At 42.9% G+C, this 27,790-nt stretch overlaps 1 protein-coding gene across 2 annotated transcripts in view; it reads left to right on the top strand.

Annotated features, from left to right (window-relative positions):
- Nucleotides 1–27,790, top strand: part of dpp10 (dipeptidyl peptidase like 10) — a 67,649-nt gene that overhangs the window by 13,629 nt on the left and 26,230 nt on the right. Inside the window, exons 1-2 of one of the 2 annotated variants that reach the window (XM_077002628.1) lie at nt 13,744–14,159; nt 26,683–26,797. In XM_077002628.1, the coding sequence (XP_076858743.1) occupies nt 14,106–14,159; nt 26,683–26,797 (169 nt within the window). In that variant the 5' untranslated portion in view covers nt 13,744–14,105. Of the gene's footprint in view, nt 1–13,743; nt 14,160–26,682; nt 26,798–27,790 lie in introns of those variants that run through there. The other variant, XM_077002627.1, reaches the window with a different exon arrangement.

The following is a 27,790-nucleotide window of genomic DNA, read 5'->3' as shown; positions in this document are numbered from 1 at the left end:
GTTTCACAGTGTTCCTTATTTAACAGTGTCATAATAGTCAGTGTCACAGTGTTCCTTATTTAACAGTGTCATAATAGTCAGTGTCACGGTGTTCCTTATTTAACAGTGTCATAACTGTCAGTGTCACAGTCTTCCTTATTTAACAGTGTCATAACTGTCAGTGTCACAGTGTTCCTTATTTAACACTGTCATAACTGCCAGTGTCACAGTGTTTCTTATTTAACAGTGTCATAACTGTCAGTGTCACAGTGTTTCTTATTTAACAGTGTCATAACAGTCAGTTTCACAGTGTTCCTTATTTAACAGTGTCATAAAAGTTAGTGTCAGTTTTCCTAATGTAACAGTGTAATAGTCAGTGTCACAGTGTTCCTTATTTAACAGTGTTTTGCAAGATATTTCATGTGAAGCTTGTGATGTGCCAACCACAACAAATACAAGCTGTTATCTGTGTTCAGTTTCCCATCTAATCTTATTATGTCATATCAAGTTTGACATCCCAGCAATACACCAAGATAGAAATTCAGTTGTGAAAACATACTCTGTCATTTCAACCTGGAAAGAGTTATAACGTTGTGTCAGCTATATGTGGTTTCAAGTTACACAGGTAATAATAGATATATGTCAGTTTGAAATAACAATTACAAAAGCAGCCTTTATGAAAGCTCACTCTTGTTTGCCCAAGCAGTTATAAATACTTATGTAAAGTTTTAGTTGTTCTGAAAGCCTTTTTGAAAGTATGCAGCTGTTCAGAACACTGTATAAAGTAGAGTTACTGATTTAGTTTTTAGATACCTCACTAGAATAACTTGGATGACTTATCAAATCAGATGATGCGCTTGATTTGAACAAATTGTTGTATCTACTATCCAGTGGTGGACGAAGTACAGCAATTATGTACTTGAGTAAAAGTACAGTTACCTTGCATTGAATATTACTCAAGTAAAAGTAAAAGTATTCACCTCAATTTTTTACTTGAGTAGAAGTACAAAAGTATCTGCCTTCAAAAATACTTAAGTATTAAAAGTAAAAGTAAAAACTTTTTTTTTCTTAGCGTCATATCAAAACCCCTAGGCCTACTCGATCAACAAGTGAACAACGAAACAGTGCCTTACATTTGCCTAGCAAACACAAAATACTCAAAACTATATTATATTTAAGTAAGACCAAGTGCTTTTGAAGCAACAACACAAAAAGCATTCATTCAAGTTTCATTATTTTATTTTTCATTCATTTCGCTTGTCATAAAACTAATAACAAATAACAAACACCATCACAACTGATGAAAATCAATAAAAACACAACTGATAAATCATTCACTATAAACATTACATTTGATGAAGCATTACCTAAGTTTTGAAGAGGCGATACAGTATATGAAGAGGTTATACGTTGTCCACCACATGGCGGGATAGGGAAGCTTAGCACATAGAACTAGAACTGTGTGCAGCCCAACCAACTGAACTCATAATATTAAACTTGGCCAAATAATTAATAATTATTATTATACCACAGTTAGTTCCGACCCTACAATGTGATTGGCTGAGAGGCGATCTAGGAGTGCCAATATTACACGTTATAGCACTGTAACCGAAGCTCTCCATGTATTACTCCGCCACATACAGGTAACCTAGTAACACAGCAGCGTTTACAGGCCAAACAGCGCAACTACGAACAAGCAGCAACATTATCAAAATGAATTACAGGGAGTTCGTTAAATCTATTGGCTTCGAAAGCATTTGTTTCGATCTGAAACTGGAGGATGAAGCTATAAATGACCAGCCTGATTCCTCCAATGAGCCAAGGTTTGTCACGCTTACAAACAATGATTTGGATGGGCTGGAAATACAGAGAAACGAAGTTAATACCGTAAAACAAACGTCCTGGGCTCTTAATGTATTTAAATCCTGGTTAAAGAGCAACGACATTGCAGTCGATTTTAGTATTATCAACAAAAATGAAATGAATCAGCTTTTACGACGTTTTTATGGATCCGTCAGAAACGTGAAGGGAGACTTATATAGCATCAGCAGCTTCGTTGGTTTAAGAGCTGGACTGAACAGATACCTGAACGAACCTCCAATCAGCAGTGGATGGACAATAATTGTTGTACTTTATTTTTAATAAATACAACTTAATCAACAGTTGTTTTTGTGTATATTTACCTCTATAATATTTTTTGGGTAAGGCTGTTCCAGTGTTGTATTAGCAGCGAGCCATTGAATGGAACTATTTTAACTGGCGGAGTGTTTTTAACCAAACAGGTCGTATTTTCTCGTCCTCTTTAACTCAAAATCTTTCAATAAACAGCGATACTTGAACTGTGGTATAATCACAATAATACACTCGAGGTTCGTGCTATAACGGGTAATATTGGCACTGTGCTGATCTACGGCACTCGGCCTACGACCGCAGCGCCAATATTACACGTTATAGCACGAACCTCGAGTGTATTATTGCTTAAATAATTAATATAATAATAATAATTTTAATAATTTTGCTTCGCTTCGCTCATATTTGCTTGCCTTCGCCTCCCTCATAGGAATGAATTGCGAAGTTCGCTTCGCTTGGCCAAATTCGCGTGTATGTGTCCCCGGCTTTAACGTTTGATGTGGGAGTCTCCTGTGTTAAACTGGTGCTTATAGCATCTCCACAGATTGCAATTTGGGTACTAGCACATTGCTTTGAATAAAAGCATATGTTAAAAGTTGTGTATTTCAATGTGATATAATTAACCAGGGTATATAAACCATAAACCACCCTGTTGGTAGTACTCATCTAATGGCGAACTTACCTCGATGTGTTTTTTCAAGTTTGACGGCGAGTTCATAAATGATGACCGTGATGTGTTCTTCGGAATGCAGAGGAGACACTTGAAGGAATACGAATCATTTTTCTTTTCGAGGAATTAAAACAATTGGGCTAAATAAGTCCAGGGGTGTTGGGGAAAGCCATCTGTTGCAGCCGTGTCAGATCCTCAGCCAATTAGCGTACAAATCTTAATCTCTTACTGAGCGCTGAATTTGGTTATAGTCTTTTATTAAGCGTTGATTTAAAAATAGAAAAGGAACGAGATGTTTCTGTAAATGTAACGAAGTGAAAAGTAAAAAGTTTCGCTTTGAAATGTAGTGAAGTAAAAGTATAAAGTCTTACCAAATAAAAGTACTTGAGTAAAGTACAGATACATGGAAATGTTACTTAAGTACAGTAACGAATTACATTTACTTCGTTACTGTCCACCACTGCTACTATCAGAATAGTTATCACATGAACAGTGAAGGATAAGTGAGCTATGATAATATTCTTGGGTACTAGGATTTAAATGAGGTGGAGAAGGACAGATGCAATAGGCTAGAGGAGATCAGAGATGTTTTTATTGGTCAGTCTTGGCTTCATGCACTTAACTGGGGAAAAAAAACTTTCATGTAAAGCCCTCAGGAGTAAAACAAGTGTGCTGTTATGTGCCAGTGAAACCAGAGCAGATTTATCAAAGGTGCGGTGGAAAAGGGCCTTCTCTCTCATAGCTCACCAGCCAGCATCTCCAAGTTAATCAATTAAATGATCATTTAAAACATCTGATCTGAGCTTGGGTATTCGAGGTCTGTAAAGGCTTTACCTTTGATAGAAGTGATAGCAAAAGGTTTGGATGAGGAAGTTTGATATGAATCTGTAAGCACATCATTAATATTTCCTGATTCAGATCTCAGTGGTCAGTGTCGGGGAGAGATAGCCTGGCTCTGTAGGGTACGGTGTGTGTGTGTGTGTGTGTGTGTGTGTGGGGGGGGGGGGGGGGTGTATTATCTACAGCCTCTGCTCACATTCACACTCATTAAAATTCATGGTGTGTATTGGCTTCTGGTTTTGACTGCCAAGGCTTTCTGAGACAGAATAAGAAGGAGAGAGACAGAGACAGGCAGATAGAGAGATTCCTGCGTTCCCTCTGAGGTCGGAGAGGAGAGCAGAGAGGAGAGATCACAGACCTAGTGCCATTTCAACATTTACATAGAACAGGATAACCTAACAGACCTGAGGGACATGTTGAAGGGGTTGATTTCCAGTTTTAATGATTCCTCTGGAAGATTGATGTTCAAGTGATTTAATGTTAATGTTAAAGCAGTGAACGGCCTATCAGTGGCCACTGCAATCGACCAGATTTGTGCATATCCACAACAACAATGTTGGAGTCCTTTCAGAGTACAAGACAGTAAAATGAGCACCTTTCAGAAAGGTTTCATGTAGATATAAAAGCTATAAGCAGGTGACAGAAAGTAGCTATTAAAATGAGCTGAAAAGAAGCATCTATACAGATCACCTTTTGATAGGTATGAGTTATTAAATTAAACTTCATATCAGATCTGGGCTCTGTGAATCTACATGCCATACTGCAGGTAGTCATCATTTTCTGTATTAATAAATAGGTCAGGTCATTTTGGTCTTTAAAAATAAAAAGACAAATGTGTTTCTTTTCTAATAATTCCACTCAGGTTGCCTTTTCTTACAGTATCCTTGGCTTTCTAATAGACATGACAGTAGAAACTAACCCTACGTGAGGGCCAGGCAGTGAGGATAGTGAATGTGGAGCTCTGGCCTACAGGGCAGGTTCCCTCTTGGTCAAGCCGGACCATATTAATATGTCTCGTGTTTCCTGTGCACAGTGTGGCCTCTTCAGACGCTTTTCTGCTGAGAATCATCCACCTTCCCTAGATTCCAGCTCAGTATAAGAAAGCTGCAGAAATACCAACTAAAAATTCAAGTACACCTGTAGACCCATCGTTGTGTGTCATGTTTCTCTTCTCTTCTTTTCTTTTTTCTCTTCTTCTTCTCTTTTCTCTTCTCTTCTCTTCTCTAATAACCCATGACTAGATTTGAAGCTTAAAAAGTAAGTGGATGCCATTGCACACTGTGTGATAACACATAAGACCCAATAGTACTGCCCTTCTGGAGCAAACACCTAATCTGTTCCAGTGTAAAGATTTTTGTCCAGAGTTTCATTAAACTCTCTGACGAGGTCCACGTTCATCTACCCTGCATCACATGTCCAGAGGGGGGAGAAATGGCTCTAAATGAATTTTAAGAGGGATTTTACTGGCTGAGTACACCGACTGGCTTATGCCTGAATATTTCAAATCTGCCCCCCAATTAACAGAGAGCAGGTGAAGGAAGAAGATGGTGAAAGGTGACACGATTTAAATAACTTCATTAATGGTGTGGAATCCAGTGGGTGCTTTAGCAATTATTACTGTGACCCAGAGTAATTAGCTGCTGGCCCCACAGGACGCGATCCAATCTGACGTTAACGAGAACAGCACTGGAGTTCTGCTGGCCACCGTACCCCCTAGCACAGGTGCACACAGGATGCACACTGAGAGAGTGCATGGAGAGAGAGAGACGCTCTCGGGTCAGCTCTGTTTACAGTGGTATCATGTATTTTGTGTACTGCATATATACTTGTTGCTTCTGAATATTATTAAGGGGTGTGTTCCAATGCCCAGCAGGACGTAGCTATGAGGAGGCCTGCACAGGCAACCTCTCCTCCTTCTCCCCTCCTCTCTCTCTCTCTCCCTCCTTCTTCCTCTATCTCTCTTCCTGTCTTTCCCTCTCCCTCCATCTCCATCTCCTTCTCTCCATCTCCCTCTCTGTGCACACAGTGTTGTCTTTCATTTCTCCTCCTGACTGGAGGGATGAGCAGTTATTCCTGGAGTAGGGTCAGCCAGACTGAGAGAGAGAGAGAGAGAGAGAGAGAGATGAAGAAAGGGAGAGTGTAACAATGGAACTGTCAGACTGTGTAAGGGAAAGGCCAACACAATGTGCATAACATTTAGAGTTTGCCAATTCTGTAAACATTATTGCTTGGAAAAACTGTAATCTCACTATACTGGGGTAATTATGCATAAAACCTACAGCACAGGTGCAAGAGGATGTCAGTTCTTTTTTTTTACCTGCTGTCTCATAAATGTAAGCACCAAACACTTTCTCCATGAAACACTGAATTCGTTTAAAATATCACCCCTATGAGCTCTAATTTGTCTAGGTTGGATGGCACCATTTTCAAATCAAACCTACTGTGTGTCTCATTTTTCGGTGCCAGTAATCATAACTGGCTAATTGTCTCTGTTGTTTAGCAAGCTGTGCTTGTTTTGGTAGCAGGCCGATGTCTCTCCCCATGTAGTCATATGCCAAATGATCTCATAAATATTTGATACAACAGTCCTCAGAAAACTCAAAGAAGAATGACTTTTGCATCTGAAGTTTTATATATTCTGACAGTAAACATCCCCCTTGTATCAAATATCACCCCCTACGTCTGTGAGGACAGCAATTTCAGCATGGAATATCTCCATAATCAGTTATTGCGTTCCAGTTCATTCTATGATAGCTGGTATATTCATGTGAAATGTTTAGGACCGTGCAGTTTGAGGAGCGTCTTGATTGGGTGGTTCGGTGACAGGCCCGGGCCCAGACGCCAGCCGAACCCTGCGGCCCCCTCACGCTACTTGCAGCACTTGACTAATTTCAGTCATCACTCTTGAGGACATATGCAGTCCTCCATTACTCAGCCTTGTTTGTGCACCGCGAGACATTTCTCTTGGTAACAGGCAGAGCTAATCACTACGGAGAGACAAGAACCTCCAAACCGAGTGTTGCCATGAGCAAATCGATTGGTTATAGATGATCATCTTTGCCCAGGTTTGTAAATTTCCTTATTGACACGGGTCTGTGGTGGAGGACAGATTAGGAAAGTGACGTTAAATCAATATTCGCCTAACCTGTTTTTGACTGGCGGATGAGAAACCCAAATGCGGTGTGTGGACTCGTCTAGGAGAGAGCAGAGATGGGGCTCACGCAAACACAGCGTGAGAAAGATGGTGTTAGATTACGGAATTAGTGTGAAGCTGGACTGTAATGGTTGGTATCATTTTCTAAATGAGAGCTGAGTGTACAATATTAATATAATTATCTAATTGCCATGTATTTAGATTAAGAATATTAATTTTCATGCATGAGCTAAAACCCGTATTAATGGGCGAGCCTGAGCGGAGGTTAATTTCAGTGGAATAGCTGTTAAACTGAGTTTCTAAAATGCCAGTTATACTTCCAGTGGGGGGGTGCAATCCTCCCAAACGACCAAGCAACAAGCAGTAGAGAGAAGCACTCATGCTCTGGGGACCACACTGTCACTGCCGGGACTACCGAGATCGTTTAGAGGAAATCCAGCAACACTGCCGATAGCAAAAAGTCCCTGATCAACAGCATTACTGAAACGCTCACTTTAAAGAAACACCATGTTAAACAGTGAGGTTTAAGCCTAATGAAGCTGATCTTCTGTGAGTCTGTGGTTCCATACCAAACTACAACCTGCGGCTCTGATGGGAGCGATTCCAGACCTTTAAACTCTGGAGCCTGAACTTGAAGGGCTACACCTATAAAGAGAGCTACTGCACAACGCTCTTATAGACTGACCCTAAACCAAGTCCACAGGTATTTAGCTATTGAACTAGTTCCACCTTCAGTAAAATTTTTGTTTCTGAGCCAAGATGTTGACCTGTAGTTTGCTGCTACGTACCATCTTCACACCAAACATGAAACATTTAGACACACCCCGTCTGCGCTAACACACGAGGCTACAAGTGCAACCCACCCTAGCAGCATCTCGAGAAGCAGAAATGTACTACAAGGAAAAACTGCAAAAGTGTCTTGAAATTTCTCACAAGACAAATTCTAGACTTGTCAATAAAAAAAATGTTCCCAGCAGAAGTGCAGCACCACTCTTCTGTGGCGGGACCACATGATCACTTCTCAACCAGGACACCAGGGCTCGGCGGCTAAATTTGGAGCCTGTGAACAGAGGAGCGGAGCAGAGGGGCGGGAGATGGGCAGGAGGAGAGCAGAAGTGGGCGGAAGAGGGGCAGGGCAGGAGAGGGGCAGGAGAAGAGCAGGAGAGGGGCAGGAGAAGAGCAGGAGAGGAGCAGGAGAGGGGCAGGAGAGGGGCAGGAGAGGGGCAGGAGAAGGGGCAGGAGAAGGGCAGGAGAGGGGCAGGAGAGGGGCAGGAGAAGGGCAGGAGAAGGGCAGGAGAGGGGCAGGAGAGGGGCAGGAGAAGGGCAGGAGAGGGGCAGGAGAGGGGCAGGAGAAGAGCAGAAGAGGGGCAGGAGAGGGGCAGGAGAAGGGCAGGAGAGGGGCAGGAGAAGGGCAGGAGAGGGGCAGGAGAAGGGCAGGAGAGGGGCAGGAGAGGGGCAGGAGAGGGGCAGGAGAAGGGCAGGAGAAGGGCAGGAGAGGGGCAGGAGAGGGGCAGGAGAAGGGCAGGAGAGGGGCAGGAGAAGGGCAGGAGAAGGGCAGGAGAAGGGCAGGAGAGGGGCAGGAGAAGGGCAGGAGAGGGGCAGGAGAGGGGCAGGAGAGGGGCAGGAGAAGGGCAGGAGAGGGGCAGGAGAGGGGCAGGAGAGGGGCAGGAGAAGGGCAGGAGAGGGGCAGGAGAGGGGCAGGAGAAGGGCAGGAGAGGGGCAGGAGAGGGGCAGGAGAGGGGCAGGAGAAGGGCAGGAGAAGGGCAGGAGAGGGGCGGAAGAGGGGCAGGGCAGGAGAGGAGCGGAAGAGGAGCGTGATCCTGAGCGAACGAAGCAACCTGGGTCGAGTTTTACAGCTCGGAGCTTCTACTGCCAACGTGTATAATCACCCCTGCTCTGCATGCAGCCTCTCTCTCTCTCTCTAGTCTACCTTTCATCTCTGGCCCGTATGATGTCGAAGTGTGTGTGAATGTGTATGTTTAGGACATGTAAGTGTGTCTTAGCTGTCTATTTCTGCACTTTAGACACTTGGCCCGTCAGTCTGGAGTTTAAGCAATGTTGTAATAGGGGGAGACAGAAAGCGGGAGAGAGAGATAGTGGTAGGAAGCAGTGGGTTGGCTGGATTGCTTTGTCAGATTGTTGTGTGTAGGGTGGCAGGGTTTGACATTTGGAGTTTTCCCACTTCAATTCAGAATCAGGAAAGTAAAACATCGTCTCCGCCGCATGATTTAACATTGATATTGAGATTCCTTACACATCCATCTCTACTGATTTCCTTCATGTATTTTGCAATAGTGGCCAATTAAAAATCAATTTTTAGAGTAAACCAGTGTTCAGACATAGCTTATTCAGGATGCAATTAGCGATTCATTTTATGTGCATTCGAATTGTAGAGTATATTATTTACTTGGAACTGAATTACTTTATATTTTGATAAAGGATAGACGTAAAGACAAAACAGTTGGATGAGGAAGTGCTGTTTAAGACTTAAAGTTTAATGATCTGTGTATGTGTGACAATGGCAGCGTGTGTGTTTTGGTTGCCTTACATATCACTGGGAAAGTCTGATCAAACACTTTAAGCTTTCATTCTTCTGAAGCAGCAATGAGTTCAGGCTGACCAAGTCTGATTCTGCGGAGCCAATCAGAGAACCCCAGGGATGAGGTCAATAGATGACCTACACACTCACACGTGTGCACAAACAAGCTCAATATAACCTTTTGTAGGGGGTCACAGCTTTCTCAGGACAAGGATTTACACATCACATACTGTGATTCTGTGATTACTATCCGCCTGGGTGAGAAGAGGTTGCTTTATGGCTCTACTCTCGTATGAGAAATGTTTCCTTCTTGTGTCCATCCGGACGTCTGTGTTTAAACACCAACAGTTAATGCTAGAATGGACAAGAACCGGGTCTGCTTATAGTATTTTAATTGGACTGTGATGTTTTTGCTGCAACTACTGTGGAACCTTAACCCTGTTGGTTGACCTGTGGACCAATGTAAATAAGGACAGATTTCATACATACCAGTGTATGTGTAACTGTGCTTCCTCATCATAATCTATGTAGATATGTTTGTCATTGGCCAATTGAGCCAGTCACCTCCTTGTAGACTCAAATTTCCCAGCTCTGAAAAGCCTACAATCATTCAATCTGGCAGAAGTGTCGTGTCCTTGTCCTTTAGAAATGCGGTGCTTTCTTAAAACAGGAGCATTGCTAGAATTCTTTATCCTTTGTATGGAAATGCTGACTACAACAGAGCTGTCTTTGAATTTAGCTATCAATGTTGCATTTGAATAGCACGCACTATTCTTGACAGCGATCTGCTGCCGAAAGCATTCAATAGGTTTCCTAACTGATAAAAATGTCTCTTTTCCAGCATATATGACTTTATACACAGGAACTGATTAGCACATGCCATTGTGGAAGAAGTTGATATTCTGTACTGAAACTGAGCCTTTCCTGCAGGCAAACACAAGAGCGTGACTCGCTAAGGTATCTCTGTACCTCTTCATCATGCCAGCTGCGTGAATATATCATATCAAGTGTGTGTCATGCATGGAGACAGAAGCTAAATACTCACACATCGTGACTCACCTTTTAGTTATTGAAAATGATTATTTGAAAACGATTATGCGACAAAGTTATTTCCAGGGCTGTCAGTCATATGCTAATGCAATTCAGACGTTTAAGGTCTGTGAAATATTTGTGCAATGTGTGTGCATATATGATTTATTATTGTATTATATGGCCATCAAAGGCATTAGGTGCGTAAGTCACAACAACTATAAATATATGCTCAAAGTGATTTATCTCAGCATTGCTTGCGCAAAGCCTTTCACAAATGTCCCAAAGACCTTCAACTCCATCGTGGTTGTTAGTCTGAGATGTAAATGACCTTACCTATATCTGACCCCAACATTCTTGAAATATTCTGTTACATCCCGGAGTGAAATGGTCAGGCTTGCTATGCATTAGGGGTGGAAATCGCTTACTATCTCACGATTCGATTCAATTCCGATTTTGGGGGCCACTATTCGATTCAAAATGATTTTCGATTCAAAAACGATTTGATTTATAAAAATTTCTGCTTCAGTCTATAAAATCTGCATGATCTACTAGTCTGCTTTGCAAGAATGTCAAATACAGAAAATAAAGTGTCTTTCACATTTAATTAACAAAAATAAAGTGCTTTGGTAAAATAAAATGCTTTTTGTTGTGTTACCAAAATTCCTGAGCTTCATTTTGCAAGCCTTGCACACAAGCTACAATGTGTCAAGTTCGGTCTTCCTGGCATTCTGTAAAAACCAAAATGAACCCATATTTTTGCCTTAAACAAAGACGGGACAGGTTGAATATCTCTTTTCCACGCATGCGTGTGTCCCAGAACCTGCTGCGAAAGTCTCACATAATTTTGTAATTATGTAACGCGAGACTTCACCATGACTTGGAATCGATTTTGGGACATTTAAAATCGATTCTGAATCGTAGTAAATGAGAATCGATTTTTGATATGTGAATCGATTTTTTTGGCACACCTCTATTATGCATGTTTTCCATTAGTTGTCCTCACCATCCCTTTGCTATCTTAAAATATCTTGTGCATGCCTCTGACACATACACACGTACAGACATACACATAGTTATTCTAGATTCAAAGGAGAGAACAGTTTGTGAAAGTTTTCATTCCTGTCTGTTCTGTGAGATGTGAGCTTTCAGTGCTTTATTTTGGTTCATAATCCTCATTTTTCATCCTTCTTAAATGAGATTCATGGGTGATAATTGTCTAATGCTGGAAAATGCATCTGAGTCCTTCTTGAGTATGAAGATGTATCCATTCAAACGGGTGGGTTTTTCTGTCCAAACAGCTGCAGTGGATATAAGTGGTTTTTTTTGCAGTTGCTAAGGCTCAGTTCCTGAATCTGTCCTCTTTGTTGAAACGTAACTCACAGCAGCCAAAGCCACACATACCACACGTAAAACATCTCACGCTTTTGGAAAAAGTAAACACTTCATCCAAAACTTTCAACTCTTGTTGAAACACATGCGTGTTGCCACGATTGTATTTTTACATCCAAACTCTACACACAAATATCAGATGAACAATCTTTCCCATATGACAACTACACACTGATGTGACAAATGGAAAACACTACTACCCTGTGTTTGAGTGTTCAGTGTGTAGTCTGCTTTAAAGATCTGTCATAGTACTCACATACACATACAGGTTGTTTATGCATATTCAGTACATTTACACCATAAAGTAAAACACAATTACAAGGGGAATGTTTATTCTTTTTTGAATGAACAGTTCTGCAACACATGCTGTGTATACTGTAGTACTTGCTCTGTACTTCTGTGTAATAATTATCGTTCATACATGTACTTGAAATAATTTTTACAATTCTAAACTCTTCTTTATTTAAGCTCCTGATCTGCATTGTGGGTCAACAAACACAGATAACAACTGGCATGACCACCCGTGTGAGGGCTTTTGCGAGCCTCTCTGAAAACCGAACTAGTTCACGCAGGTGTCTGCAGGTGTGGAACATCAGGACGATTTGGCCCTTTGTCTCCAGGGAGACCACTCGGATGCTCGTTCAGTCTTGCCTGACCCCAGGACTGGACTGAGGCAAATGGTGGGTCTACCCGCGGGTGCCGTTAGGTCCCTGCAGCTGATCCAGAATGCAGCAGGGCAGTTTGCCTTCAACCTTCCCAGCCCTCCCCCATCACTCCACTGGGGGTATAATGTGATTGCAGGCATGAGATTTAATATTTGATGCAGTGCTATATGCAGTGCTACTATATTTCACGATTCCTGACGAGAATGCCCGTAAATTGTTCAGTACCTCACATAGCCTGAAGGCGATGGTCAAATCATACATGAAACTCTGTCCCTTAGAGCCATGCTCATGTTCTGGCTTGACCTGCTGTCCGTGAACATCAGGACCTTCTCTGTGGCCATGTGGTAAAATTAATATCTCCTAGTTGAGCCCCTCACCCCTGAAACACTGTCCTGAAACACTGTCCTGAAACACCAGCCTTAGATCCACCTCTTCACAGAGCAAATGATCACGAATGATCACGATCAGGACACCTGGAGTTTACATTTAGCTGATTTTGTATTGCTACTGCTTGTGAAATGATCAGGATTCTCCTGAACTCTTGCACTCAAGGATATCACTGAAGAAGAGACACATGCAGTTGCAGTTTATGTTCACATCTGCAAGACTATTCTGGGCTCGACGAGCGTTGTGGTTATCCAGGAGACGCGAAGGTGTGAAACACGCACAAGCAACAGAAGCATACTTGCGCCAACTATGAAGACAGAATACAGAAGCATGCCTGCTCTAGCAATGAACACAAAACGCCTTCTTAATGTTGCTAAAGTGATGTTGCAACCATGTTACATTAATCTGACTTTAGCACTGATTCAACTTCATGGTAGCTTTAGGCTTTGTTGTCTGCTTGATTTCCAAGTAGATAACAAAGCACTTCTGTGAGTCACTCTAGATAAGAACACCTGCTAAATCTGTGTGTGTGTGTGTGTGCGCGCGCGCGGGAGCGAGTGAGAGAGCAAGACAACAGTCATGATTAAAGAGATTTGTAGTGGGCTGAATATTAGCTTCAGGTACCTCCTGTAATATGAATACAACGTTGAACATGTACGCTCACTCGGCAGCTAGTGAGCTCTGTATGTAGCCCAAGGAAGAATCTACAGAGCTAGGAGAACAAGCGCACTATTTTGTTTTCCCAAATAGCACGACGACGACGACATCAGTACCAAAAATAACCTGAAACTTTTAGGGAACTTTTTCTTTCCAGGAAACAGTACTGATCACTATTTAGCGGACATGATTATGAAGTGATTTGGATTTGGAATATGTGGACAGTCCGTTCTCTTTAAGGAGTCCCTCATCGCCACTGTGCTATTATATTGGACAGAGAAGGGGGTCAAACACCCGCCCCTGAAAGCAGCATCACACCATTCGCCGCTGCTCTCCTGCTCACGCACAAATTCTCATTCCGTGTCTCCGTTCAGACCACGGAGAGACAGAAGACATCACCGTGCACATTAGCCGTGACAGCGCTCTCCTCCCGCAGCTGCGCCGCTCGCTTCACTACGGACCGCGGTGGCACGCGCGAGCTCCTCGGCGCACGCACGGAGAGCGCGCGCAGTCATCACGAGCACGCCCGTCGCTTTGAAAACGCTTAACGGGATTTTTCCGTTTATTAGTCGTGTTACTCGAACGCGTTTCCAATCGCGATCGGCTTCCAGAAACCCGACGGGCGATTGCTCGCGACTCTAACACCGGCGGCGGGATTTAACGATGACGGCCACCAAGGAGCAACAGACGAAGAGACCCAGTTCGCAGCAGGACGAGGTAACTGGAGCGAGGAAAAGATCCCGCTGTTCAAACTACCCGTGCGGTCTGACGGGTTTAGTGGGACGCGTTTTATAGCTGGTCTATAAACAAGGTCTGGAGACAGCCTCGCGGTCTTTTTAAGAAAAGCTGTGCCGCAGTCAGCGCAAAAACATAAAAAAAAATAACTGCAAAAAAAAGTGACAGTAGTCTAGAAATGCCAATGCAAACAGTTGTTTATGAACAGTCACTTAGTGGCCAGTGTGAAGACAGCCAAATGGACGATGGTGTTTCTCCTCCTCCTCCGGTGTTATAGTCCCTCTGCGTTGGCTCTCAATTCACGCGCTGCCTGCGAGACCAGATTCAGTTCACGCGCTGCCCGCAAGACCAGATTCAGTTCACGCGCTGCACGTGTCATTATCAAAACAATTAGTTCTAATTAGAGAAAGCGCCTTGCAAACTGTTAGCCGTTTCAGTCACAAAGCTCCGGTGGCGACTTGGAAGTGTCGATGGAGGGTTACGTGGAGATGTTGTAATGCAGCGTAGGGTGGCCAGACGTCCGTGTTTAGGCCGGACAGTGCGTTATTTCCCCCGCTCCACACCTCCGCCTGGACGGCCTCTGTCACCCATGTGGAGTGAATTAGTGCTTGGTTTGGATCAGTATTGTAGCCGCTACGACGTAGCGCATCACTGGGTCACATACACGTCAAAGCAAATTGTATTTCATGGGTTTAACAGATCGCCTTGACTTCAGGTCTCAGTGGGCAGCACACCCTTTTCTTTGGAAGGGTAGGACATTCGGTTATTTCCTTCTTTACACTGTGCCTGGCGTTAATATTGCAGACAGGTACACAGGACTCTTTAAGTTTGGGGAGTAAAATATTGTCAGACTTCAAGATCAACTTGCTAAGCTCTGTTATCTACCTAGACAAGTTATAGTTTTGGCTGTACCTGTATCTCTGTCTGTCCTCCTTTTAGGAGGGTCACGTTCTCCTTTTAGTGTTTATTAAAGCCTTCACTTTAATTCAGCCATCGCAGACTCGCAGGTGTCCGCACCTGAAGTCCAAACTGACGCGAGTTTCTTTCGAGCATCCCAATCATGCCTGAAAAAATGAAGCCATCTATTAACACGGATCAGGTCCGCGACACGTGCACGTGATCGATGCACGCGGCTCATTCTTCACCACTCAGACTGCGCGTGCAGTCGTTTGGCGGCTCGGCAGGGGAATAACATCATTTTCCGACTTGCGAGAGGGTCTTTCAACGTGACTTAAATTTCATGTGTAACTGTACTGTATTTTGGGGAACTTCAGCGTGAGGCTGTAAATTATTGATGGCGTGCCCTTGTAAATGTTTCAGCACACAGGATCACACGCCGCGCGGAATGTCGCACTTGCTCGTCCGGCTACTAGTGCCGCAGGAGTTACATCAAAGGTTTGATAAATGTTTGATGGGGTCGGATGGAGGCATAACGGCATACCAGAACATCGCGTGCCTTCTCCCTGGCTGAATATAGAACCTTGCGTTCGATATCTCAATACCTCAATATGCGCCCTGTGGAGAGTGGGCGCTCAACGCTTTATTACCATGGGCATGCCAATACACACGGGAGTCATTCTTAAAAGGTTTTAGCCATTCCCACTCCTGATCTAGGATCTGGACTTGCACGTTTTAAAAAATCTGAATTAAAAATCATTAATAGCCAGATACTTTGGAGAGCAGTGCTGTTGGGATTTGCAGTGGGCCTGCTCTGTAGGGTTACAGAAATACAGCGATATTGCTTTTGAGTGCTGCACACAGAAAAGTGTAACGAGCCTCCTGGTGCTTAGTTTGAAACCTCAAACTATGGACCCATGAATAAACAATGAACTCCGTGCTGAAAATGAAATGGCTAAAGGTGCAATTGGATGTATTTCTCAGAATGATGACTGATTTGTTTCAGTGGTCTGTGGGTAGTGTAGTTAGAGTGTGTGTTGCCTATGAGCTGTGTGTTGGATGTGTTCAGGAAAACATGTGGACTTGTACTGGAAAAACACTGCCAAAAAGATGTAGATGTATATATTTTGGCAGGCTAAGTGTCTGGAATTAAAGTATGGGAAATAAGTAGATTAAATAATAGATTCAAATAATGTCACATCTTAAAGATGTTATATGATTATAGCATGATTATGTATTGAGTCTGTTTGTGTAGAAGTCATAGCTGGGAGTAATGTTTGTTAATGATGAAATGATGGAGTTCAGACATGGATGTCGGACACGGATGGCTTGCACCTGAGTCCCAGGTCAGCGGCGGAAAGGACCTGAGACACGTTTGCGATTGCACTGAGGACAGAGGGTAATCCTACACTTCTTCCAATCCTGTGTTGACAGCTTAGTCAGCACTTGGGTTGAAATGGAGCTTCAGGTCTATTCAGTGTAGTACGGTCTCCTTGCAACTGGTTTCAAAGCTGGATTTGATGTTTTAGTATATCTACCCACATGGAAACACATAGCTGAAATGAGGAATAGTGTTCCCTCTCCAGACTGTTTTTATAAGATTGCTTCATGGCATATCACTGAAAACAGCAATGTGGATTGGCCTCGTTTTGAAAAACAACCTCTGAAAATGGCACATGCGCCCCCTGTTCAGTGATCTCCAGATCTAGATGCAATTCCATTCAACAGCAGAGAAACATGACTTCATTTGCCAATTGGTGAAATTTCCTGATATTGCCATGGCTGGCAATACTGTGAGACTGTACAGAATTGATTCAACATTTACTGGTCAGCTTACTTAAAATGAAAGTGCTGTGGTGGTTCCATAGCAGGCTCACCAAAGGGTTAATGGAGGACCCTGAGTGGGTAGCAGGAAGTACTCCACTTCCTGCTCCTGACCAGTTGAACAAAACTGATGATTCATTTATTACGTTTAATACATACACCCCTAGAAATGAGAAATTATTTATGTTGAACTTAAGGCAAATAAACTGATGCTATTAACATGATGATTTAACAGGTGATGTGTGATTATGTGCAGCATTGTTAGATATGAGACTGTTATGTTTTTTTAAGGGTGTGCAAGGCAAGAATGTAGTGACATCTGTAAGTAATCAAATGGTGATGCGGTATTCACTCTTTTTGGTTTTGGACTTCAACACACTGGATTTGAATTTAAATGATGACAGGGAGATTAAAAATGCAGCCTATCAACCTGTTCTTGATAAACAGAAATATCCTAAGGGTCGAAATATGTATTTGATGCACACATCTTCCATGTTATGTCACCAGATGTTGGTCATTTGGCTGTTCAGTTTGGTCATTGCATTGTTAGGTAACAGACAAGGGGGCAGCTAAAAGATCTAGAGATGTCCCTGACTGTGCCGTCATTGCTTAACGTGTCGGTGTCAGTAAAAGAAGGTTCCGTCGTGAAGGTGACAGATCACACAACATCAACAGACAAAGCGCGTGTGTCCAAGCCAACTGTGTTGTTAAGAAGCAAGCATGCTCTGAGTCTTTTAGCAGGACACCAAGATATACAGTCTTAACAGCTAGACGATATCAAGACTAACCTGTACCAGAGTGATGGAAAGAGTGTATGGCAAAAAATGACATGATCCAAGGCACACCGCAGTGGAAACCTGGTAGCACAGGTTTGGCTGCCACTGGAACTGACTGACATATCTTTACTTGTGATGTGACTGCAGACAGCCGCAGTAGAATGGGTTGTGAAGTACAGACACGAGATGTACCAGCTCCTTAAAGGAGAGGCCTTAAAACCTCAGCTTGCAGCATTTACCTTCAGCAGACTGCTAACGCAACAGTGTGTTTTCAGGGCCAATAGATGACGTGTTCTCGACGTCAGTGGCCTCAGGCATGGCAGAGCGTAAGTTGGACGACTCACATCGTTTCTGATGACTCCTGGATCAGAGACATTAGGCTCTGATCACACAACCCTGCTGGATTCCGATTCAAACCAATTCTGCTTGAGTGATTTTCAATGAACAATGACATTTTTATTTAAGAATATGCAAATTTGTTTAATTAGTTGTGGTGCTCTGGTATGGGATGGAGGTTGTGGTGATGAAGGGCTTGGTTCCTGGTTTGTTTTGTGAAGCTGTAAATGATCTCAAATTACAGCAGATATCCAGCATTTTAGTTTTCAATTTTAATCCAGTGTGCTGGTGTACAGCAGGCATCCAGAAACAAAGAAAAAAAAGTAATGTGTAAAGGACTGGCTATTTGCAGACAGACTGTGTGTGTATGTGTGTGTGTGTGTGTGTGTGTGTGTGTGAGAGAGAGAGAGAGAGAGAGAGAGAGATACGTATGAGTCAGGAGTTACTGCACCACCCAGAGGCTTTTGGCTTTGGCTCTTGATTAATGCTGAATAATGTGATGTCAGTGCTGTAATTATGAATTTGTACTTTCTCAGCAATGACTTGGAACTAAACCTCAGTGATCCTAAAAATACATAGCATCAAAACACACTGGCAAGTTCAAGCATTGTCCCGTGCTGGAGCCTATCACTAGCTCCATGCATTCATTGGTCCACACATATGTGCACATTTGCATGGGATGAGACACTGGACTGTCTGCTCATGCAGGGACATGCATTGTGCTGAATGATAGAGGTAGTTGGTCAAGGTTTATTTAAAAAGTGTGTAGCTTGCGCTGTGTGCTTCATCAGCCTATGAAGTCTGGCCTATGAAGGGTGCTGTGGTAACTAAATGGTATAGCTTGTTAGAAAGGATTTCAACGTTCACCATAATACTTTGGTGCTAACGTAATGTGGCATTCCCTAACTGCATGTTGGGTATCTGGGTCGAGTGTCTGTGTTCTGGGAGAAGGAGGAATGGTCCTGCAAAGTGTCTGCTCGTGTCCTGCACTGCGAGATATGACAGTCTGGGGCAATTGTACCGACTGTGCTTGCAGAAGCTCTTCACCGAGCTCTGAGGATTTGAGGCCTCAGACTCCAGGAGCCTGAGCTCTGACCTTGTAATTCACTCTCACTCTGCAGCTTTCTCTAGTGCCCTTCCTAACGTAGTGCGCACTCCTCTTCCTCTCGAGCTCCTTTGCTCTCTACAGCTTAGGGACTGCAGTCCTCGGGGATGACAGTTGAAAATTAGCCAGGTGGCTAACACCGGCACATTCACATTTCATTTGATTAATGTGGCTTTTCCCTGATGTATAAACAGACAAACACAGCTTGATACACTTGTCTGCCTTCCAAGAAGCACTTCTAGACTGCCTGTGCGTCTCTTGTTTTTACCTACACCGCTGAGCAGTAATCTCTCACACACCCAGATACACCTTCCCGATATCCCCTTGCAGGATTTGACAAACTAATTATCTTCATAATACCAGCAAAGAAATACCATTCCTGGAAATTAGACATGGCACAATACCACTTTTCTGTACCGATCCAGTACTGATATCGTGCATTTCAATATCGATACTGATCCAATATTTTTAAATTAAAAACCATAGTGGAGCTGTGATTTGGTTGTCTGGGTGAAGCTTAGATTGGATGGGGAGGTAAATCTAAATACAATTCTAAAACAGGAAGATCTTTGTTGACAAGATGGAAGCATTTGATTTCTACCTCCCATTGCTTCACTCTGCTTCACTCACTGACTCCTGAAATTCACACTATGGATCGTATGCATTTTTTTTTTACTCGTTACTGAATGCAGCTGTAATTTCACTCAATTCAGTATTGACCTCTTCTTGTGAAATTCAGCAGTAAATGACAGTTCTACCCTGCTCAACAGCCCCCACACCAGGCATCAAGTAGGCAAGCAGACAACGGCTACCTGGACTACGACCTCATAGCGATTCAAAGATGGCTATGCTTTATAGCCCCAAAAAAGGTGTTATCGTATTCTCTCGTTTCTTATTGAGATTTTCCAGACCACATAAAAATGTATCAAGCTAATGGCAAAGTCAGCAGACCTTGCTCCTGTTCATGCAGTTTGAATATACTGAAGCCATCGAGTCATTAACTTGCTTTACTTGTTCAGTGATTCCTTCAGGTCTCTGTTGTTCTTTCTCCTTTCCTCAACCTTGAACTTGCTTTACTTCACAGCCAAACTGGGAACAACACTGTCTGTTCTTTTTAAAGAATGGATTAATAAAGAAATCATTGCTGGCCATGAATCCATGTCTGGGAACTGTGCAAAAACTAAGCTATGCGGTCTCGTTTGAATGCTCTCACTGGAAGGCGGATAACATGTTTCCCTACACTGTGTGCTATCAAGATGATAGCAATGCAAGTAATTACATGTGGTTTCATAGATAACCTGGTTGTTATCACGTGATCTGCTCAGTCTAACCTGGTTGTTATCACATGATCTGCTCAATCTAACCTGGTTGTTATCACGTGATCTGCTTAGTCTAATCTGGTTGTTATCACATGATCTGCTCAGGCTATCCTGGTTGGTATCATGTGATCTGCTCAGTCTAACCTGGTTGTTATCATGTGATCTGCTCAGTCTAACCTGGTTGTTATCACGTGATCTGCTCAGGCTATCCTGGTTGGTATCATGTGATCTGCTCAGTCTAACCTGGTTGTTATCATGTGATCTGCTCAGTCTAACCTGGTTGTTATCACGTGATCTGCTTAGTCTAATCTGGTTGTTATCACGTGATCTGCTCAGGCCATCCTGGTTGGTATCATGTGATCTGCTCAGTCTAACCTGGTTGGTATCATGTGATCTGCTCAGTCTAACCTGGTTGGTATCATGTGATCTGCTCAGTTTAAGGTAGTTGTTATCATGTGATCTGCTCAGTTTAAGCTGGTTGTTATCACATCAACTGCAGTGTGCTGTTGCAAAACATTCCTATTTTCAGGCAGAATTTTGATGTATCATATCAGTTTTCTGATTTCATCTATATCAAATGCAGCATTTTAGCTGATATCAACCCGATTCTGATACATGGGATCAGATCTGTGCTGTGTCTATTAAAAGTAAACTAGTTAATGACTTGTTTGGGAATATGATGAAATAACACTGGGAGAAGATGTAATTAAAATGATTAAATGGCAAAATTATTAATATCACCCAAGCCAAAGTCCTTATATTGTATCTTTACCCTTATAATATTCAACTGAAAAGAAAAATATGTGTTTGTAGATGTGTGTGTTTTACAGGCCGAGCACCTCACCATTCACTGACCGCAGAACAGAATGAAGAGGTCAAGAGGCCAAAAGAGTCATTATGAAATGGGACATTAAAAGAGGGATTAAAAAACGGATTAAAAGAGATAAAATGTAGCATTTTTAAATTATTCATGTCAGTGATGCAGGAGCAAAGAGATGAATGTGTGTGGTTTCATTTTAAATGCTGTTTTGCCTTTTTAATTGCTTGTTTGTGGTTACATTTCTGGGTGACATGTAAAACGTTATAGGAAGGAAAACCCAGAGGAGATGGATAAGATATAAGAGGCAGACGCTGTAAGACTGGATAAATTGGTATTAATTGGTATCTGTGTTGGAATGACATCTAGTACAGCAGATTCCTTAAAAGTTTAATAAAAAGAGGTTTAGTTATACAAATATAGGAATCATTGGGACTTAGGAGATACTCAAAAATCAGTTAATGGGATTACGCTGGTAAAATGTGATGTTTCAGAAATGTTTAGATTATTTTGCTAAAGCATAAAACTGCCATTACATTTACCCAGGGCACAATAAACAAGCAGTATATAATTAAACACATAATTGTGTTTTGACATTAGTCATATTTTGTTGTATTAAGCACATTGGAATGTTAAATAAACATCTAAGCTTGCCACGGCTGCAGTAGTGTCTCACTCCTTAAGTGTTTGTGTGTGTCCTTGAAAACGTGAAGGGGGAGAGAGAGTGCCGTCGACACCGTGGAGGAGGTCTCTCCATTATGCGGCTGAAAGTGGAGAAGCCCCTGCAGGGAACGCCAGGCTGGGGTTGCCTTTCCTCTGTGGGCGGAGGCAGCTCCGGGATGCCCTCCTGCCCCTGGTGAGGAGGTCGCGGCTCTAGTTACGGCCGAGCGAGGACCGAAGGAAGAAGCTTGATGTATAATATAATACGATTTACTGCTTTGAGTGTAAGACTGTGGCTGGGCTGAGCATTACGTACAGTCACAGCGCAGCTGCGTTTTGCTGTAGCCGTCCTCTGCTTGGCAGGTGACCCTGGGTGGCTGACGTGGAAACATGGCTACCAGCTCGAGTAGCCTTTCTCCCCTGTGTGCACATAGTCAGTCTCTAGTGGGGAAAGAATACAGCCCGGTAATTCAGATTTCCTACGGCGTGTGCTTAGGAGCTGCTGGGTGATTCATGAAGGAAAAGTTGCTTTGTGTTTCCAGCATGCCTTGGGCAGAGTAGTCTATGTCTCAGTTTGCAAGGATAAAACTCCTAACTGGTCTGGCTGCAGACCAAACTGAAAATGCTCTTTTCTTTAAGCTCTAAAGGCTTAGATATTCTGCTGATACTAAGCATGAAAGGCTTAGGAAAGAACGCAACACAAAGTTTAGGAATGATCTTTTTAAGTTGTCTGCTTTAGAAATGTGGCAGTGGGGAGGATTTTACACGTGCACATGCACAAACGCACACACACACAAACGCACACACATGCACGCCAATATTCCAGGCTCCTTGAATGCTGTGTACCTGTTATATGCACTGCTGAGAGCAGGGGGAGGGAGCTCACAGCTTCCTTGATGCTGAGTATAAACACACTCAGTCCTGCGCCTAGCAGACTCTGACGCGCTGCTGTCATGGAATCTGCTGCTGTCTGCGGCTAAGCTAAATTAGCAGTGGCTTCCTCCCCAGTATTCGAGATCGTAAAGACTGAATAATTAGCCGCGCGGATTAACATTCGATGAGATAGTAACAATGGCTTTGGCGCTAACAAGGGATGGCACAGAAGAGATTAGGCCTGTGTTTGGCAGTAATCTGTTCATCCGTCCTGGCTGTCCGGCCGTGCGCTCAGCAAGGGCAAAAAAAAGTGGATGCTAAGAATCTCACCCTGCTAAAAATAGGGCGCTTATTATGTTCACACACACACACACACACACACACACACACACACACACACACACACACACACACACACACACACACACACACACACACACACACACACACACAACCACACAAACACACACACACGCACGCTCTCATATATGTATATGTTTTGTCTCTGGCTCAGGGACAAACACAAAGGACAGGGGTTGGCTTTGTGATGTGAAGCCAGTCCTCATTAATTCAGCAATATATGCAGGAAAAGAAGAATGCCAGTGCTATAGCAATCCTAGATCCATTTACAGATATGTTGGCAGAACATGCATACATTATTAGCGAAGCCAATCGCAATTACATTTTTATTAGCATTATTAAATCACAGACTTACATAGTAACATTATGATTTCACACTGTTTAAACTAAGCAAAGTTTTTTTGTCAAACCACTCATTTTTAAACCTTGCAGTCCTTTCTTGAAAACTAACTGAACAGTACTACATACAAATGAAATTATTTCAAAACTCACTTGTTAATTTTTATTTTATTTTATGTGGGATTCTAGATTTAATAAATGACCTTTTTGTTAAATCAGTAAAACATGTAAGAGGAATGCTGTATTATGGTAAAGAGTTCTTTTTGGTTAGAGTACCTGTACCATTTAGATCATTTTATCCTGTTAATTCCACTCACACAGTTGTGCTTATACACACACACACACACACACACACACACACACACACACACACACACACACAGTCATCTAATCACCTGGGCAGTGACACATTGGTGTGGGTCAGACCTCCAGCACATTGGACTTGTGGACGCAGTCGATGGAACAATGACTTTGGTTAAAGAGTTTATTTCTTTAACTTGCAGATATTAACATCTGTAATAGGGGAACCACAAGCAGTACCAAAATGTAAGTACCAGGTTTGTAAGGCAGTGGTATTCTGGTACTGCTTGTGACATCTCAACATGTGGGTCCTAGTCTGTTACTAAACATCACACTCCATGCTTCCGAGCACATTTCATTATTAACATAATCAATGGCACAAATTAACAAAAAATAAGTATGTTCATATAACAATTTTTCAAAATCATATATAGTCATAGACTAGCTGAGGTCTTTGACCCGGATGACAGATGTCACCCCTACTGATTCTGTGGTATTCTGGTACTGCTTGTGACATCTCAACATGTGGGTCCCAGTCTGTTACTAAACTCACCAGTTCCTTCTTATGTATGTTTATGTGCCAGGTAGTGAATTTGACAGATTTGACGTTTTGCTGCTTTTCTACTGTGTTGTCATTTAACTGCAATGTCAAGGTTTGTTCCACTGGTATTGGCATTTCTTTGATCCTCCTGACAACAGCAACAGATTCTAAATGCAAATGTGCACGACTGATCACTGGACAAACTCTCTTTACAGCTGGGTGATGTATGAGAGAGACTATAATTCCTACCCTCTCCACCTGACACTGAAAATAAAACAATGCCCTGCACATTAACTTGATAGTTATTATGAGTGTAACACCAGTTTGTCACACCAGTTTAAACCTTTGAGACTTCATTATTTATATTACTTAATTATTAATTACTAATTATTCTGACTTTAACTTTTATTCCATGAAGCTGTATGGTGTTCATGGAACAGCCAAGTGATAATAGATGGATTCTGGCTTTAGAAACTGACCTTTATATATCTAAGACACACACACACACACACACACACACACACACACACACACACACACACACACACACACACACACACACACACACACACACACACACAGTGTCTACCTACCACTGATGAAGTGACTCTCTTTCTCTACCAGGTGTGTACTTATGATTCTTTCACAAGCTGAGAAAGAGAGAGAGAGAGAGAGAGAGAGAGAGAGAGAGAGAACCACATTTAAAAGATGTAGTGCACCACTGACAGAAAATCAAACTAAAGAGAGTGAATGTTTGTGTGTGTGTGTGTGTGTGTGTGTGTGTGTGTGTGTGTGTGTGTGTGTGTGTGTGCATGAAATGTATGTGTTTGTGTGAGTGACCTCGGTTTTATAGCTGTACTGTTTGTTTGGATTTTAAATTATGAAGGAGCCCAGGAGTGAGGAAGACCCTGTAAAAAGTTGTGTATGCACAGAAGGTGCGTGTGTTAGGGTATTAGTCTCCTATTCCCTTGCCCTTCTCTACCCATAACTCACTTTATACATGAACTTTCATCAGCTTTTGCATGTGAGCTGGATAGAGAAGTCAAAGCATCAAGCACTTAGAATCAGTGTCATTCAGCAAGGACACCCTACACCCTCTTCTCCACACACACACACACACACACACACACACACACACACACACACACACACACACACACACACACACACACAGTTTTACCCTCTTTGCCAGCCAGAATGAGAAGAGGAGAAAGGACAGGTGTGAAACCTGTGTTGACCTTGTACAGAGATCAGCTATTGGGTGGGAGAGATCAGGAGAGATCCTAACCCTAACCCTGAACCACCCAGTTGATCTGACTGACATTCACAGCTGTGTGTGTGTGTGTGTGTGTGTGTGTGTGTGTGTGTGAGTGCTTGTGTATTTCTGACATAGACCAGCATGCATGTTGATCCATTAACACTCACCGTCCTGAAAGATTCATTTCTCACTTTTTATTCTTTACAGTTTATAATACTGTGTAAGTTTCTCTGAGCCTAATAATGACCTGCATGTAGGTACTGCACAAAACCCAGAATACCGATGAGTATTCCACACACTGGATCCACATACTGGGTCCACACACTGGATCCACACACTGGGTCCACACACTGGATCCATACACTGGGTCCATACACTGGATCCACACATTGGGCCCACACATTGGATCCACACACTGGGTCCACACACTGGATCCACACATTGGGCCCACACATTGGATCCACACATTGGGCCCACACATTGGATCCACACATTGGGCCCACACATTGGATCCACACATTGGGCCCACACATTGGATCCACACATTGGGCCCACACATTGGATCCACACATTGGATCCACACATTGGGCCCACACATTGGGCCCACACACTGGATCCACACACTGGGTCCACACACTGGATCCACACACTGGGTCAACAGACTGGGTTCACCTGTAATCTGTGCCTCATAGAGACAATTGCAAATACACACACCTCACCATAACTTGAATCGTGGCCATGCGGAAGCCTCCCAGACAACTGTGTAGCAGTTCCCATGTGGTTCTGTGTGTTCACTCTGCCTGCATATGTGTGTGTGTGTGTGTGTATGTGCGTGTGTATGTACATGCCTGCGTCAGTGTGTTTGTGGTTTGTGTGCATATGAATGTGCAACAGTGTCGGAAATATTTGATGACAACTGGAGTTTGTGATTTTAGTCAACAGAACACTAACTCTCCCTTCCTCCCTCTCTCCCTCCCTCCCTCTCTCCCTCCCTCCCTCTCTCCCTCCCTCCCTCCCTCCCTCTTTCCCTCCTCTCCTCCCACTTTCCCTCCCCTCCCTCCCCACTCTGCTCCTCTCTCTTTCTCTTTCTCTCCATGCAGGATCTGGGTGGGGTGAGTCCTCCTCAGAGGAACTGGAAGGGCATCGCTATTGCTCTGCTGGTCATCCTGCTGGTCTGTTCACTCATCACCATGTCAGTCATCCTCCTCACACCAGGTACACACACACACACACACACACACACACACACACACACACACACACACACACACACATACATACACACACACACACACACACACATACACACACACACACATACACACACACACACACACACACACACACACACACACACACACACACACACACACACACACACACACATACATACACACACACACACACACACACATACACACACACACACACACACACACACATACACACACACACACACACACACACACACACACACACACACACACACACATACACATACACACATACACACATACACACATACACACACATACACACACACACACACACACACACACACACACACACACACACACACACACACACACACACTTCTCCTGTCCTTTGTAGCTGGTAGCAAAGATATCGCTAAAGACATATTGCTAGGGATGGCAGTCCTCTTGGGCTAGTAAAGCAGAACACAATCTGGTATATAAGTATAACTAGTTAATAACTTAAAATGGCGGAAATATATCACACCCCATATTCAATCCCCATATCATCCACAATCGTTTTGTGTTTTATAATCTTTAAATTTTTTCCCATTTAGCTTCAGACACTAGGGCAAGGAATCTGTTTACATCAAACTCACGCATGGCTGACTGAGCTTTTTTTGTTAGGCATTCTGTTCATTCATGATACAAATGCTTATGTACTGTATATCAACTTGATGAATTCATTTATATAATTATGCATCTGTCTGCAGTGGGTACCTTTTGATCTTTCACCATTCAGTAGACTAAGGTATAAATATTGATTGCACTGTAATTATTGTTATCTCCGTATTTGTTACACGGTAATAAGATTAAAGCTACTTTATTTTAAAATGTAAACAAAAATAGCAACCAGATCACTAATAAACCCAAAACCCTGATCCTGTTCACTCTGATTGAGGTAAGGTTAGGATGAGATTACCTGAAACTTTCAACCTGCCACTTTGGTGTTGAG

This window comes from Brachyhypopomus gauderio, chromosome 4 (assembly GCF_052324685.1).
Source record: "Brachyhypopomus gauderio isolate BG-103 chromosome 4, BGAUD_0.2, whole genome shotgun sequence".
NCBI lineage: Eukaryota > Metazoa > Chordata > Actinopteri > Gymnotiformes > Hypopomidae > Brachyhypopomus > Brachyhypopomus gauderio.
Note: the sequence above shows the minus strand (reverse complement) of the source record. Positions and strands in the feature narration are given on the sequence as shown.